General features: G+C 43.3%; 1 protein-coding gene across 10 annotated transcripts in view; it reads right to left on the minus strand.

The window, feature by feature from the left end:
- The window catches only part of BRDT (bromodomain testis associated), a 65725-nt gene that overhangs the window by 16736 nt on the left and 32830 nt on the right, over window positions 1-16159 (minus strand). For 8 of the 10 annotated variants that reach the window (XM_082227785.1, XM_082227787.1, XM_082227783.1 and 5 more), the window contains 9 exons: window positions 15097-15234; window positions 10922-11051; window positions 8247-8431; window positions 5347-5691; window positions 3558-3686; window positions 3216-3389; window positions 1133-1308; window positions 759-1051; window positions 536-640 (listed from right to left, as the gene is read on the minus strand). In XM_082227785.1, the coding sequence (XP_082083911.1) occupies window positions 536-640; window positions 759-1051; window positions 1133-1308; window positions 3216-3389; window positions 3558-3686; window positions 5347-5691; window positions 8247-8431; window positions 10922-11051; window positions 15097-15234 (1675 nt within the window). The remainder of the gene's footprint in view (window positions 1-535; window positions 641-758; window positions 1052-1132; window positions 1309-3215; window positions 3390-3557; window positions 3687-5346; window positions 5692-8246; window positions 8432-10921; window positions 11052-15096; window positions 15235-16159) is intronic. The other 2 variants (XM_082227786.1, XM_082227784.1) reach the window with 2 other exon arrangements.

A 16159-nucleotide genomic window follows, 5' to 3' on the forward strand; every position in this document is an offset into this window, starting at 1 on the left:
TTTTTCGGCGAGAATTGATGCTTTTGAATTATGGTGCTGGAGGAGACTCTTGAGAGTCCCATGGACTGCAAGAAGATCAAACCAATCCATTCTCAAGGAAATCAGCCCTGAATGCTCACTGGAAGGACAGATCCTGAAGCTGAGGCTCCAATACTTTGGCCACCTCATGAGAAGAGAAGACTCCCTGGAAAAGACCCTGATGTTGGGAAAGATGGAGAGCACAAGGAGAAGGGGACGACAGAGGATGAGATGGTAGGATAGTGTTCTCGAATCTACCAGCATGAGTTTGACCAAACTGCGGGAGGCAGCGGAAGACAGGAGTGGTCCCTGGGGTCACGAAGAGTCGGACACGACTAAACAACAACAACAACAACAAATGCCTGTAACGCTTGCCAGACCGGACAGTGCAAAAGTTTATCTCGCTGCTATGGCCTTTCCCAGTTCCGACAACTGTGTGATTGGGCAACAGAATCTCCACCCTTTTGAGAATTCCACGCAATTATTTCTAAACTGCCTCCTCCATGCTTCAACCTACGTTTTGTGTTTTGCTTCGTGGAGTTGAGCTGCCCATTGACATCCAGCAACCTCCTTTCCAATTCTTGCTTCTTCTCAAAGTCAGACTCTTCCTTTGATTTTTTTGCTGCATGAAATAAACGGGGCAGGGTGCAAATAAATATCAGGAACAAGAATGCAAGCAATTCTCTAGGAGAAAAACCGCAAGTTTCTCCTAACGTTTTCGTGCACATTACACGACGCACCATAATGTTTCTTGGGTCTTTTTCTCAAACAAGCCATAACGTATTTCTCCAGTTCCCTTAAAGTTGATGCTTTTAGAGTTTCGAAGTCTATTTCCATTTCATCGGGATTTGAGTGTCTCAGTGAAGGTTCTCTCGACTGAATAATATAAACCACTCTGCCAAGCTTCTCTCCTGGGAGTTTATTTATGTCCAAACTTAACTGCCTTTTTTCATCATAACTCATAGGCTTGGCATTATCCTCGTTCTCAGACTTGTATCCTGGCTCATCTTGCTGCTTCATTTTCTTTGAACGACTGCAAGAGAGAAAATAAAAAACGAGTTAACTACGGTGCCAACAGCTTCAAGTACAATTTCACACCCACAAGCAATCTTACATGTTCAAAGACATTTTCTTCTTCAGCTTCTTCATCTTTCTCTTCTTTTGACTGCCTGACTTCTTCCTGACTTTGTTTTTTCTTTTCCCCTTCTTAGATTTCCCTTTCTTCCTCTTCTTCAGTCTGGGTAAAGTTGTTTTAGCCAAAGCTTGCAACTGCTGGTGAACAGCCTTAAGCTATTTAAAAGAAAAGGAAAGAGAAAGAGGGGGAGCACTAAAACGCAAAATATTTGCATGCATCTTTCAAAGTCGGCAGGAAACCTACTACAAAGAGGGACTATATCAAAGAGATCACGAATTCCCCACTCTGTACTAAGAGAGAGAGAGAGAGAGAGAGAGAGAGAGAGAGAGAGAGAGAGAGAGGCGGCCAGAAAAGATTGATCTTTTGCTTTGCTTTTCTACAGTTTACATTTATGGGGGAATAAGCAAGCTGTTTTGTAGCAGTCAGACACTAGCAGTCGCACATAAGGAAATAACATTTAGATTAAACCAATTTTTAGACTGAGAGGCGACTGATGAGTGTTAATGTAACTGTGTTACAGATATTGAAACATCCCCATCTTAATTTCCGTAATGGCAGATCCTTAATTTAACATCGAAACAATGGGGCTTGACTCTGTGTGGTTCATTATCCACATGGTTGCTGTATTGTACCAGATCTGGTGCCTATCACGCTCTTTAAACGTCATACAGCCAGGACTCCCACACATCCGGATTATCCCAGACATTACTGTAATTTCTAAGGTGGCATTGATGTCTGGAGGGAATTCCCAAAAGGCAGCACTTTGTCAATCAGAAAATTGTGGGTTTTGCCTTTTTGTAAGAACCAAACAAAAAAAGCCTTCTATTTCAAAATTCATAATTCCAGTCCTTCATGTTAGCCCGTCTGAATGTTTTCCCCTCAGCTTTTGTCAAGTGCAGATATTTAAACATCCCCAGAAACGATAGACATTGCGGATGTTTTTTGAATGTGCCGGACACAGAAGAATATATTCTTTTCTACTGTCCATTGCACAACCAGCTACGCAAACGCGTGGTATCCTCTTTTCTGGGCGGTCTAACATCACGGCACAATGAAAATATCGGACTCTGTCTGACATGAACCCGGAAGTAACTGCAAGGTGGGCTGAGTTTTTATCAATAGTATCTTTCAGAGTGGCAAATGGCACTATTTAGCGGGAAGACATTCCAATGAAAATCCTCATGGCGACATGTTTTTATAGGGCTGCCTATGTGTGTGTGTGTAACATCCACACACACACACAATACACACGGATGTTTTATGATAGTACCCCCATTTGCCAATGCTGAATGCAGCCTAGGATCCAGCTCCCGATGGGCAGTGCGGGCTTATGCCCACGCCACCTATCCAGAGAGGAGGCTGAACCCGAGATTCCCACGTTGGGGCCTTAGAGGGGCCTCTGCCGTCCTGCAATGCCACCACACTGAAAGGATGAACCAGCTTACCAGAAATGAGGCAGCAAGTAAGCAACATGCACTGTAAAGGTAAAGGTAAAGGGACCCCTGACCATTAGGTCCAGTCGTGACTGACTCTGGGGTTGTGGCACTCATCTCGCTTTATTGGCCGAGGGAGCCGGCGTACAGCTTCTGGGTCATGTGGCCAGCATGACTAAGCCGCTTCCGGTGAACCAGAGCAGCGCACGGAAACGCCGTTTACCTTCCCGCTGGAGTGGTACCTATTTATCTACTTGCACTTTGACGTGCTTTCGAACTGCTAGGTTGGCAGGAGCAGGGACCGAGCAACGGGCGCTCACCCCGTCGCGGGGATTCGAACCACCGACCTTCTGATTGGCAAGTTCTAGGCTCTGTGGTTTAACCCACAGCGCCACCCGCGTCCCTGTACTTCCCCACTATCAGGTTCCCTGAACATACATTAATTGTTTGGTGCAATCAGGAATATTGGTGGCCTCTTTTTTACTGCTTTGTTCAGCTACAGGCGGTGAGGAACTAGGCAGGTTATTCTGTAACACTGAGAGATAAACAGAGGTGATATAGCGGTCCATCCATTCTGCTAATCACAAGCATGCACCGCCGCTAGGTCGCATGTGTGCATTGCCACTCACTTGATCCTGGAGCGCTGCAAGGCGTCTTGTTCTTTCATCCTCCGAATCCTCGGAGGCGGCATCGCTGCTGCTTCCACTAAAAAGAGCCGCTGTGCTTCTTGCAGTGGGGTAGAGCAGAGGACTGCAGGGAGCCGGTTCATCTGGAATTCTGGCAAACAGCATCTCGAAGACGTCCTTAACAGAAGAAAGTTAGCCATCTCACAAACCTCCATGATGAAGTTTTGGGTTGTTTTAACAGTTCTGCAGTTTCAGAACAAGGTACAGCAGTTGCTTAAAGGCACTTAACTGTGTTCTCGGCGGAGTTTCAAAAATGCTGCTTTTTAGTATCAATAATTCACTCACCTGGAGTTTTCTTGCCATCGCTACTACCTCATGGTCCGGAGAGTTGTATCTGTAGCAGTTCATAAACATTAGCCTGACATCAGCAGCAAACTCTTGGGTATCTTTGTACTCACAATTCTCCATCTTTTTCTGTGTAAAACAGAAGGGTTTTTTAAGATTCAGATTCTGGGATGTATATCCAACATATGCCAATTACGGACGCCATTTATTTTAACCCTATAAATTTAATACGTGGGGGATTATGACTTGAACCCCAGATATCTGCCCAAATAAGGATATTGCAAGTTCTAACAGCCATCCACTGTAGTACTTGGCTTATTAAGTATATACTGTTTAGTCAACTTAAAGAGGGACCAATACACGTTTACATCTTATGATGCTTCTAGAGAAGAGCTCAAAACTTTAAAATGGTAATACAGATATCACAAACACATCGTTGGCAACAAATTTTATTATTTTGGTTATGCTGCATTTTTTTGCCACCTGTGGACAAATGTGTTCACAGCATAGGGGGAAGAGTGATTTCTCCTGCACTAGCTGCAGAAGGTTCTGGAAAGTGGGGAAAATATGCTTGGTAATGCATATTAAACTGAAATAGAGTTGCCAGAGTGATTGTTAAAGCATACAGTATACCTGAAAGAGCGTCTCCACCCCCATTGTTCAGCTCCGAGGGCCTCCTGGCGGTTCCCTCACTGCAAGAAGTGAAGCTACAGGGAACCAGGCAGAGGGCCTTCTTGGTAGTGGCGCCTGCCCTGTGGAACGCCCTCCCTTCAGATGTCAAAGAAATAAACAACTGTCTGACTTTTAGAAGACATCTGAAGGCAGCCCATGTTTTGAGAAGTTTTTAATGTCTGGTGTTTTATCACTTTATTATTATTATCATTAATTCTGTTGGGAGCCACCCAGAGTGGCTGAAGAAACCCAGCCAGATTATTATTATTATTATTATTATTATTATTATTATTATTATTATTATTATTACACTACATGCTGAAAACACACATTCAGTTTCTGCCTTGGTGGTCATTCTGCTGCTCACCACGCTTAACAAAATCTTTCCCTCTTTCTGCCTTTCTCCGCTCTCTCTAAAAGCCGTCCATCTCTTAATAGCCCCTGATGATGCTCTTCCTCCCACAAATGAGCCTCAATCATACACTCAGAGGTGGACCACTTTGCTGCTTTGCATGCAGGACATCACAGGTTCAATCTCCAGGTAGGGCTAGGAGAGACCTCTGCCCGAAATCTCAGAACTGCTGCTGGTCAGTACTGAGCTAGACTGACTAATGCAGCTTCGCACCATCCTATGTTTCTTCCCCACCGCATGTCTGGTACATCGACTCCTCTGGCAGAAATCATGCTAGTCTTCTGCTCAGTGTCTAGTACACAGTGCATGCATGACGGATATTAAGAGCAATCGTAATGCAAAGGTTATTCCACCTTGGACAGTTTCATCTTGGCTGCTTCCCCCAAAGCCCAGTCAATAACTAGATACCAAAGAGCCACTTAGGGTATGGATACAACCCTCTAACTTCTTCGGGTTGGCAGCTGAGGGGCCAATTGGGGAAAGCATGAGAAAAGGTTTGGCATAGGGGTTGCCAGTACTTCGTCTCCTGCCCTGCAAATATAATACAGCCAGCCTTCAGTTGTTCCATACTCTAGCTTGTGTGGCTGTTAGAGATTGCCATCTTTTTAACCCTTTAAAAATCCAAAAATACAAATTTCGAAATTTGAAGAATTCGCAGGACTAGCCACCAAATGCACTCACTATGCCCTGCGCCCCCCCACTCACTTTAATAGTTTCAAGATCCATAGGGTGCTTAATAACATCATGATAGTCTTCAAGTCCCAAGGCTGTAACGTCTACTGGCTTATAAAAGGGCCAAGCATAGACTGCATGATGCTTTGAGAACATTTCTCTAATGATCTCGTTACAGTATTTCAGAGGTTCTGTTAGCTTGACATTTTTCATGGGTTCGAGCGGCTGCTGGGAGTCTGGCAAGTCTCTTTTTGAGAGGTACTCTTCGCGTTCTTCCCGAGAGGAGATCTTGACGCTTTTGGGTTCATTGGGTGATAGAGAGGATTCACTGCTCGCTGTGATGATGGCAGTAGTGGTATCCGCTTTCCTTTTCACACCCTTTTTGATACAGAAACACAGGCTTTAATAAAGAAAGGAGCTACAACATTCACACTTGTTTGATGAACCTTTGAAATAAAGCAGTTATAAATCCAACTATGACCAGTATGACGCTGGACTTTTTTATTTATTTCAGCCAATTCCTTTTGGATTCTTTCCAAGAACTTGGGTGAAATAGGCAGGTCTCAACCCAAGATATATATTTAGTATCTTTTAGGAAGTTAGGAGGGAGGTAAAAAAACCCAAGACTTCACTATAGATTTATTATTTCCCCTTCAGAAGACCATTTATACAGGAAATGCATACTGATTATTTAGTTGTTGCATGATATCCAGGTGAGGTGGTTCAGACTAATTAGTACACAAAGGGGTTAATACCATAGAGTAAGCTGTCCTGCCAGGCTTAGCTATGTCCACTTCCCTTACATTGAGAGGAAATGGGCAATCAAGCCTATTGATCAGTCTACCTGAGAAGTTCAACATGTGAGGTCTGAGCTAGTTGCTCCAAACTCAGACCACATGTCTCTCACAAGCCACTCTCGAGTTCCTATACCAATAATTTAGGAACTTTCACCACTTTGGAACTAAACTAGGTTTTACTGCCTGTGCAACCTTTTTGACCAATATGGAAAAGCACATAAACCTGACCTTTGAAGTGTTTGTAACTAAACAGATTTAAGTTACTAAACATGTCGTCTTTTCCTATGCCGGGGGAAGAGGAACTCACTTGGAAAGGCTTGTTTTAAAGGCCTAACGAACTATATTTCCATGCTTTACATTATTATTATTATCATTATTATTATTTATTGAGTTTATATACTGCCCTATACCTAGAGGTCTCAGGGCAGTTCACAGAAAACATTTTTGGCTACATATTTTTGTTGTGATTTAAAATTTCTTCTGGGGTTCTCTCATCAAGGAGTACTTGCCCCAAACTAGGTATCCAGGAATTCTCCTTTTTGTACCTATTTTTTGCCTTGAAGCAACACTGTTCAAGTGCAGTGGGTCCAGGCCTGTGGAACTCCTCCTCACCTGAGATTGGACAGCACCCTCCTTGTTTAACAGGCCCTGTAGCTCCTTCTACACCAAGAAAATGATTTTGGAAGCTTAAAGCACTTTGTGTTTGGCCCTTGCAAATGAGTTAATCTGTGCCCTACAGTATGTCATCTCATATACACACACAAATCCCATTGTGCAGCAACAAGCATTGCACTGTTGTTAGGTTGTTGTTGTTGTGGACTGTCTTCTGGGTTTGCTAAATTTTTCGTTATTTGTCAAGACCCACCATCCGTGATGCAACAGGAGCCCTCTTAGGCGCCACAGAGAAAAATCCATTCATTTGTTGGCCGTAGAATCATAGTTTAGGATCCGAGTTAGGTTATGCCATCTTGAAGTAAAGTGAGCAAAGTCAGAGTCCAGCCACTGGGATGAATGAAAAGAGATTCTAAAACAATACCGCACCAGACCACCTTCATAAAATTTAGTTTCATTGAAGTGGTAAAACAATGAACCACAGGGAAGGAGTAATGGAGAACTTCTGAAACAACAATGGGATATTAGCTCCGCCCAAAACATGATGGAGAGCAGCAACGGCTGGAGAAAAATAAGATATAACCTTTCACAAGGACAAAGAAGAACACCATGGATAGAATAATTGTCACACACGGGAGGAATAAGGATATGGTTTGAATGCTACACTTATAAACTAAATAATTTAATGTGTCAAGATGAATCGATATGGTTAATACTGCAGTTTTTGTAGAAGGGGTTGTTATTTTGAATGAACTGTAATTGAGATGAGTAAGATTTTGGAATGCAGAAATAATTTAGGCCACCTAAATTATATAATTTGGCATCTGAATGATTGGGATTAATAATTGCATTATAATTTGGCATTGTTATGATGAAACTACCACTGGATTATTGTAATTGAAAACAAAATTTATTGTAAAAAATAAAATAAAATTTAGTTTTAAATCCATTGTTTCCAGTCATTTAAATCTAGAATTATTTCAGAGGCCTTAGTTCATATTTAGCGGTAATTACGCGGGTGGCACTGTGGGTTAAACCACAGATACTAGGACTTGCCGATCAGAAGGTCGGTGGTTTGAATCACCACGACGGGGTGAGCTCCCGTTGCTCAGTCCCTGCTCCTGCTAACCTAGCAGTTTGAAACCACGTCAAAGTGCAAGTAGATAAATAGGTACCACTCTGGCGGGAAGGTAAACAGCGTTTCCGTGCGCTGCTCTGGTTCGCCAGAAGTGGCTTAGTCATGCTGGCCACATGACCCGGAAGCTGTACGGCAGCTCCCTCGGCCAGTAAAGCGAGATGAGCACCGCAACCCCAGAGTCAGCCACGACTGGACCTAATGGTCATGGGTCCCTTTACCTTTACCTTTTTACCACTGGCCAACATCTCTGCTGTTGTGTTAAGCATCTTCTTATGGGGTCAGATTCCATTCTTTTAAACATCTCCAGCTTCCCTCTTTTCATTTTGGTACCCATATTGTGCTCTGTACCAAAAGCCATACCACTACATGGCCAGGAAAGCACCCACCTTCTTAGAACCTACCCCTTTCGTTGCCATTTCAGTAGCTGGCATTACGTTCGATGGCGGAGTCACCGGTGACAGTTCTGGGGCATTTTGCTGCGGCGCCGGAGTCATCATCTGAGGCGGCTTCACTTTCTTAGCCTCTTTTGGCTGTTGGCTTTGGTTAAGTTGTAGGATTCCTGCATCAGGCGCTAAGGAAATTAAGCAAAGCTGTATGAGCGAAGGAGTCCTAACAGCGCTCCAAAAATTGGTCTTTTTAAAGATTATTTGCCAACTTGTCTACTGTCACAGCCTGGAAGCCTTTTGGGGGGGTACTTCTGCAAATTTTGCCCCCCCCTCCGAATATGCCGATACTTTCCTTGTGTATAGGGGTGGAGCTGTTTTGCATCTATAAAGATCAACACTCACACTTTGTATCATGATTTGTCTGCAGAGAGCTTAGATTATGTCAGCTAATTAAGTACCGTACTTTTTGCTCTATAGGATGCACCCGACCATAGGACGCACCTTGTTTGAGAGGGGGAGAACAAGGAAAAAAAATCTCCCCTTCTCTGCTCAGCGCCCCTTCAGCGAAGCGGCAGGAAATACGGAGCCCCTTCCATTTCTCCTCCCGCTTGGCTGAAGGGGCGCTGCGCAGCTCTCCCTCTCTGCTGAAGCCAGGAGAGTCTTGCTCTCCTGGCTTCAGCAAAAGGAACCCGAAGCCTCCGGAGCGCAGCGGGACCTCCCACTGTGTTCCGGAGGCTTCAGGCGGCTATCCCTGAAGCCTGGAGCACGAGAGGGGTTGGTGCGCACCGACTCCTCTTGCTCTCCAGGCTTCAGCAAAAGCAACGCGAAGCCTCCGGAGTGTGGAGGGAGCGCTCCCTCTGCACTTTGGAGGCTTCGCGTTGCTATCGCTGAAGCCAAGGAGCCTGCATTCGCTCCATAGGACGCACACACATTTCCCCTTAATTTTTAGAGGGTAAAAAGTGCGTCCTATAGAGCAAAAAGTATGGTAAGTATTCGTTCCGATTTGTTTGTGGGGAGATGAGATGATGTTGCATCTAAGCAAGAGTTATCCCACCTTTTCCAGTGTATCTCCCCTTCACTTTACTTACTGCAAAAAGCTTGATCTTTTAGGAAAGCAGATTTGTTGCAGAAGACCTCCCAAGCAACTAGAATTGTGCGTTCTGAATTTGCCAGTGTGTGATGGAATTCCACCCCCAAATGGCAACAGTCTAGTATTACTGTTTAGGATTCTCCCCAAAATAAACCCAACGTGCACCCAAAACTTTTGCAGTAACCCATCTTATAAACAGTTATAACTAAACACATAGTTTTGGCAGCTATTTTACCACATAATTTTATTTTATTAGGTATATTTTCTTAAATGCTGATTTTACTTGTATTTTGAAAACTAAAGTCAAATTCTTTTTAACATTCGATTTTATTGGTATCGTTGATATTGCTATTGGATATATGGCATTGTTTTTAAATATATGATATTATTTTATATAAAATGCTTAGCCGTTTTGTTGATTAAGTGGTATATAAACCCCGTCAAATAACTAACTAACTAACTAACTAACTAACTAACTAACTAAATATCAGGAAAATTTATTTAACATTGGCAATACTTGTATTGGGCATTTTTTCCCTTGAGTGTTCCAAATGCTAATGCAATATATGTATACTTCTATATTTTCCAATTATCTATCTACTGTTAGAGCAACTAAAACATCCATCATGGTCTTATTTGACTGAGAAGGCATTAAACATGTCAGATGAGTACTACTAGATCAGTGTTTCCCAAACTTGAGTCTCCAGCTGTTTTGGACTACAATTCCCATCACTCCTGACCACTGGTCTTGCTAGCTAGGGATGATGGGAGTTGTAGTCTAAAAACAGCAGGAGAACCCCAGTTTGGAAAACACTGTACTAGAGGGAGCAGTTAGCACAATGCACCATTGAAAAGGTACATTTGTATTGTCAGCACTGAAATATATATTACAATATATCAATATTGTAAGGTCCCTTTGTCATACAGTAAACACTGATTGCTTTTGGCGGTAGACTAGAATTAAGCCTAATTTAGATACAGCGGTACCTCGGGTTACACTTCAGGTTACATATGCTTCAGGTTACAGACTCTGCTAACCCAGAAATAGTACCTTGGGTTAAGAATTTTGCTTCAGGATGAGAACAGAAATCGTGCTCCGGCAGCGCAGCGGCATCGGGAGGCCCCATTAGCTAAAGTGGTGCTTCAGGTTAAGAACAGTTTCAGGTTAAGAATGGACCTCTGGAATGAATTAAGTATGTAACCAGAGGTACCACTGTATTGGGAGAAAATCTTAAGAAAGTTTGTCAACTAGAACCAGCTCAGAGACTTAAGCTATGGTACAATAGCTTAGATACAATATTTTCTGTTTTAATATCTCATGTGTTAGATGTAAGATTTCCCACTTCAATCGCTCGATTTTCCTATATTTAATCAGCCTTGAAAGCAGCATATTCTTTATCCTACAACAGTTCTGCCGAATCTGACTACTAAATCCTGTCAGCAGCCATAAATAAGTCTCAGTTGTTTACTCTTTGCTTTAGATGTTTGCCGTTGGAAAAGCTTCTCTCCAGAATGCAATATTTTACAGCCACTTCCATTGGTGCCACATTCCGCTCACAAACCTTTGCTCAATTAATTCTCTTACCGTCTGTTCTTTTCCCTTTCCTTCTCCCTTTATTGACCACCACTATTTTCTCATCAGGGGGCATCTGTGCAACTTTCTGCAGAAAGACTTTTTCTAACGCTTGGGCCATGAAAACAATGTCATCACCGGGCTGCAAGACAAGCATTACACATGAGATCAAGGTGCTTGTTATGCTAGACTAACATTCACATTACATTCAGCTGCGAGTCAGCGGGCAGGGACTGGTTTGTTTTTAAGTCACAGAGCTTAGGGCTCATTAGAGAGAATGGGGCACTGTCGCACCAATCCCGGGGCTTGTGTTTCCATTGCAGCTCATCCGAGAGGTCTCCACCCTTTGCAAAGAGCTGACTTATGAACAGCTGAAGGACTCCAATAACACCAGCTCCTACAAAACAGTAGTATCCTAGATTCTAGAATTCTAGATTCAGGTAGGTAGCCATGTTGGTCTGACGCAGTCGAAATAAATAAATAAAGTTGTCCATTAGCACCTTAGAGACCAACTAAGTTCATTCTGGGTATAAGCTTTTGTGTGCAGGGACACGAAATCTGAAGAAGTGTGCATGCACACGAAAGCTTGTACCCAGAACGAACTTAGTTGGTCTCTAAGGTGTTAATGGACAAATTTTTTTTAGTATCCTAGAAGTACAGGTTACATAAACATGGGTTTTCGTTCCCTGCAAAGTGCCTCGTTCCTGGAATTGTACCCGGGTGGCGCTGTGGGTTAAACCACAGAGCCTAGGGACTTCCGGGGTTGGCGCGATCCGGGAATGGCGGATTCCCTCCGAGCTCCGGAGGGAATCGGCTCAGCGGGGGACGGGTCTTTGCCGTGCCGGCGACACGGGGACCCTTAAAACCGCAGGCGCGGAGCCTGCGGACTGAAGACTCGGCAGGTGCCTCAAGCGCCCCCCCTGATCCGCGAAGAGCCTTTTTAAAGGCTGCGGAAGGGATATGGGGGGTGGCGTGGCACCGAGAGTCCATCGCTACCCCAGCTGAGCGAAGCTGTGAGCCATGACCGAAGAGCGCTGACTTCCTTCCTTGAAATTCGGCTGAAAAAAGCAACCCGTGAGTAAATGGAAATTGGACTTTAAGAATTTTTTGCCTGAATTTGAGACGATCGGGGGTGTGTGCTAAAAGGAAGTCCGCACCCCCACCTTGCAGACGAGTTAAAGCAACGACGTAAGAACTAAGCTGGAGAGCCTGCCCTGCAAAGGGTGAGTTTAAAAAAGACATTGACTTCCAAGATTGGCGAAAAGAGCAATTTTGTGCAGGAGAGTGGAGTTTTGGAAGTTCCTTTCTTTGTTGTAAACAACCCTCCCCCCGGGCCCGGGAGCGTCCTATTTTGGAGCCTGTAAGCATAGAATTTGACAGCTGTCAAAGCTGTCAAATATACAGTTTACAGGAAAAAACTGCTACTTAAGATCCCTCTGGATTAAAAGGTGTTACAATTGAATTTAAATTGTTGGAAACAAAGTAATAAAAATAAGAAAGAGGACTGTTGGAGAGAGTAACGTTAAAGAATCAGATTCCCTCTAGGGGGAATTCTGTGGAATTACAATGGCTGTGGATGGAAAGGTACTGGCTGAAATCGAAAGGATGTTCTCACTGGTGGGAACCTTACAGGAGCATATCTCAGAAATGAGTAAACATATAATGACCTTCACTACAGAAACAAGTAACTCTGCTGACTGTAAGGAGGATTGGAATGAGAAAGAACCCACAGCTGAATTTCAAGTGACAATTAAAGGGAAGGAGACAAAACAAGAGAAAGTAAAGCTGGAAGATACTAACCAGAATTTGACATCTGTGGAATACAAGCAAGGAGACTATTGGATTAAACCTACAACAAATCTACGAAAGATGCAACAGACGAAAGTGGAGGCCCTGGAAGCTTATGGAATCCAAGAATTTAAAATAAAGAAACACAATTGGGGCCTCCACATAGACTCTGATTTTGACTTTGACTATGACTTTGACTCTGACTTTGACTATGATCTGAAAGATCCATGCCTTGTGGAAATTCCTCAGCAGTTGTATGTAAGAGACTATGGATGGATTGTGATAGAGCTCTTTCGGGATTTGATGACAGACATAAAGGATTACCAACAAGACCGGCGGAGAGGGACTGTGAGAGATGGGAGAGCCTCGGACGTGAGGAACCCAGGCTAAGAACTGATATTTTGGACATACATTGGGAAGGGACGCAAATTGGGGATGGGAGGGAGGGAAAGATGTAATTTTAACAACACTCAGGATAATGGAAATTAATTAATATGACCGATATGAAAGACAAAATGGGAAATCGATGGAAGAGAACTGAGATCCAACTTAGAACAATCGTTTTTCTTTATAAAAGGGCTATTGAAATGGTTAAGATTATGAGAAAACAATAATTTGCTGATATAAATTTGGGAATAGGGATGCAAGGGAGGGGGTGGGGGGAAGTCAGAGACTAGGGTTATGAAAATAAGTTTTTTCGTTTTTGAAATTTTATACCTTTTTTGTTTTTGTGTTTTTCTGTTTGTTTGTTTTTTCTGTTTGTGTGTTTATAAAAAATGTGAAAACCCAATAAAAATTTTATATAAAAAAAAAATAAACCACAGAGCCTAGGACTTGCTGATCAGAAAGTCGGTGGTTCGAATCCCTGCGATGGGGTGAGCTCCCGTTGCTTGGTCCCTGCTCCTGCCAACCTAGCAGTTTGAAAGCACGTCAAAGTGCAAGTAGATCAATAGGTACCGCTCCAGCGAGAAGGAGTCATGCTGGCCACATGACCCGGTAGCTGTACGCCGGCTCCCTCGGCCAATAAAGCGAGATGAGCGCCGCAACCCCAGTTGGTCACGACTGGACCTAATGGTCTGTTTAGTTTCTGTTAATTGATTCTCATGGGAACTTACAGATTCTGGCTTCACACAATTAACTCAAGGCAGTGTCAATTTACTCTTGGCAGAAAGCCAAGGTCTGCTTGACCTAGAAACTACTTACTCTGATTGGTTAACGACCAGCACTCAACTCTGTTATCTAGAAATGCTAGCACAGTTTGGTGTTAGGTGTGTTGAAGGAGTAGAAGTGCTGTGTATGGTTAAGAGAGAGAGAGAAAGAAAGGATTTATTTGCTTTGCTTTGTATGCAGAAACTCTGCTGGTTTTATTTTTCCTTTTAATAAATCCTGTAAATAGTTATTCTGAGTCTAGCTGACTAGTCATTACCACCTCAACTAGCTTCTTCACTGTGCAGGAAAACTCTGCTACGTTTGGGCTAAAGCCATTAGAGCTATGCCTGACACTTCAAAGTTCCATGATGGTCAGGGGTTCCTTTACCTTTAAACATACATATGCAGCTGAATTTGATGCAGATTATAGGAAAGGTGGATATGAAAAGCAGGTTGAGGCAGGAAACTGAAGGAGCCTGGTTTAGCTGCTTCTAGAAGCAGGCAAAGCGAACAAGTCATGGTTTCCCAAACTTGGGTCTCCCGCTGTTTTTGGACTACAACTCCCATCATCCCTAGCTAGCAGGACCAATGGGCTAGGGAATGATGGGAATTGCAGTCCCAAAACAGCTGGAGTCACAAGTTTGGAAAACCCTGGTTTAGGTGAATGGGTACACAAATGCAACACCACCAACTTGGATAGCTCAGCTGGTTAAAGCATGGTGCTGGTGATGTCCAGGTTGCAGGTTCGTTCCCCATAAGGGACAGCTGCCTATTCATGCATTGCAGGCGGTTGGACTAGTAGATGATCCTCAGGATCCCTTCCAACTCTACAATTCTATGATTTGATGAAACAAAACCTTTTTAACCAATAATTGAGAGAGGGGGGATGTGGAACAACTGCCAGGAAGTGGAGCAGCAGGAGACGTGTGCAAATGTTTATGCATGTTTTTGATGATGTTTGAGTAAAAAAGAAGGAAAAAAAGAAAACAGAAGTGGAGTATCCCACCAATACAATTAAATGTCTGTTTTAAGAATCCGCCCTACTTTTGCAACTGCAAGTTGTTTAAAAAGGCTGTATATAACTTGTCGTAACCAACCCTGGGACCTTAGGAGGAAGGGTGAGCAATAAATTAAATTATTTGCAGCAACAACAGATGATTCTGCTGTCATTAAATAATCCCAAATAGCCCTTACAGACCATTGCAGAGAATTCTGAAGAACTGCCACCTTTGGCTGTACATCAAACATACCTTGTTATACAAATAGCAATTTGCAAACATAGTTTTAAAATCTTCAATGCATTCTGCAGCACAAGTGTAGCATGTGTGTTCCAGACGTTTCTGAATTGTAGTCAAGTCCATTGGATTTTTAATAATGCTATAATAATCCTGTTTGAAGTTTGTTTTTTTTAAAGAGAGAGAGAGAGAGAGAAAGAAACGTTAGAGTACCATGACTTAGAAGAGCAGTTAGTTGCCGTGACCATAGACTCCTGGCCCTGTGTCTTGGAGGGGAAAACTTTTCCATATTGAAAAAAGGTGTTCAGAGCAAAATATAACCTTCAATGTAAACTACTGTCCAAAGCCTTACTGAAATCTGCTTAATTTATGGCAGTGGATTGGGTGTAAGAGGAAAAATGGCATTTATATGGCTAAAGTCAAGTATTTTACATACAATCTCAGGAATTCTTAAAGCAAGCAGGTGGTATCGGTAGGGAAAACACATTTTCCCTCTGGAGAAAGGTTTCGGACAGCTAATGAATTGCGGGGGTGGTGTTATTGTGCCTTCTATAATTAGGAACAAAACACAGCTTTCCAAAACAATTTAACTCGTGAATTATTCCCTCTATTCCTATAGAACTGTTCCTAGATCTTAACATCTTCTCCAGCACCTCGTTGATGCTTAAAAGGTAAAGGTAAAGGGACCCCTGACCATTAGGTCCAGTTGTGACCGACTCTGGGGTTGCAGCGCTCATCTCGCTTTATTGGCCGAGGGAGCTGGCATACAGGTCATGTGGCCAGCATGGCTAAGCTGCTTCTGGCAAACCAGAGCAGCGCACGGAAACGCCGTTTACCTTCCTGCCAGAGCGGTAACTATTTATCTACTTGCACTTTGACATGCTTTCGAACTGCTAGGTGGGCAGGAGCAGGGACCGAGCAACGGGAGCTCACCCCGTCGCGGGGATTCAAACCGCTGACCTTCTGATCGACAAGTCCTAGGCTCTGTGGTTTAACCCACAGCGCAGTGCTTAAGACCAAGTAAAACCCAGATGCACTGTAGCTGCATACCCAGTTTAGGGGTGTTTCTAGGGGCACC

Source organism: Podarcis vaucheri, assembly GCF_965113315.1.
Source record: "Podarcis vaucheri genome assembly, chromosome: 6".
NCBI lineage: Eukaryota > Metazoa > Chordata > Lepidosauria > Squamata > Lacertidae > Podarcis > Podarcis vaucheri.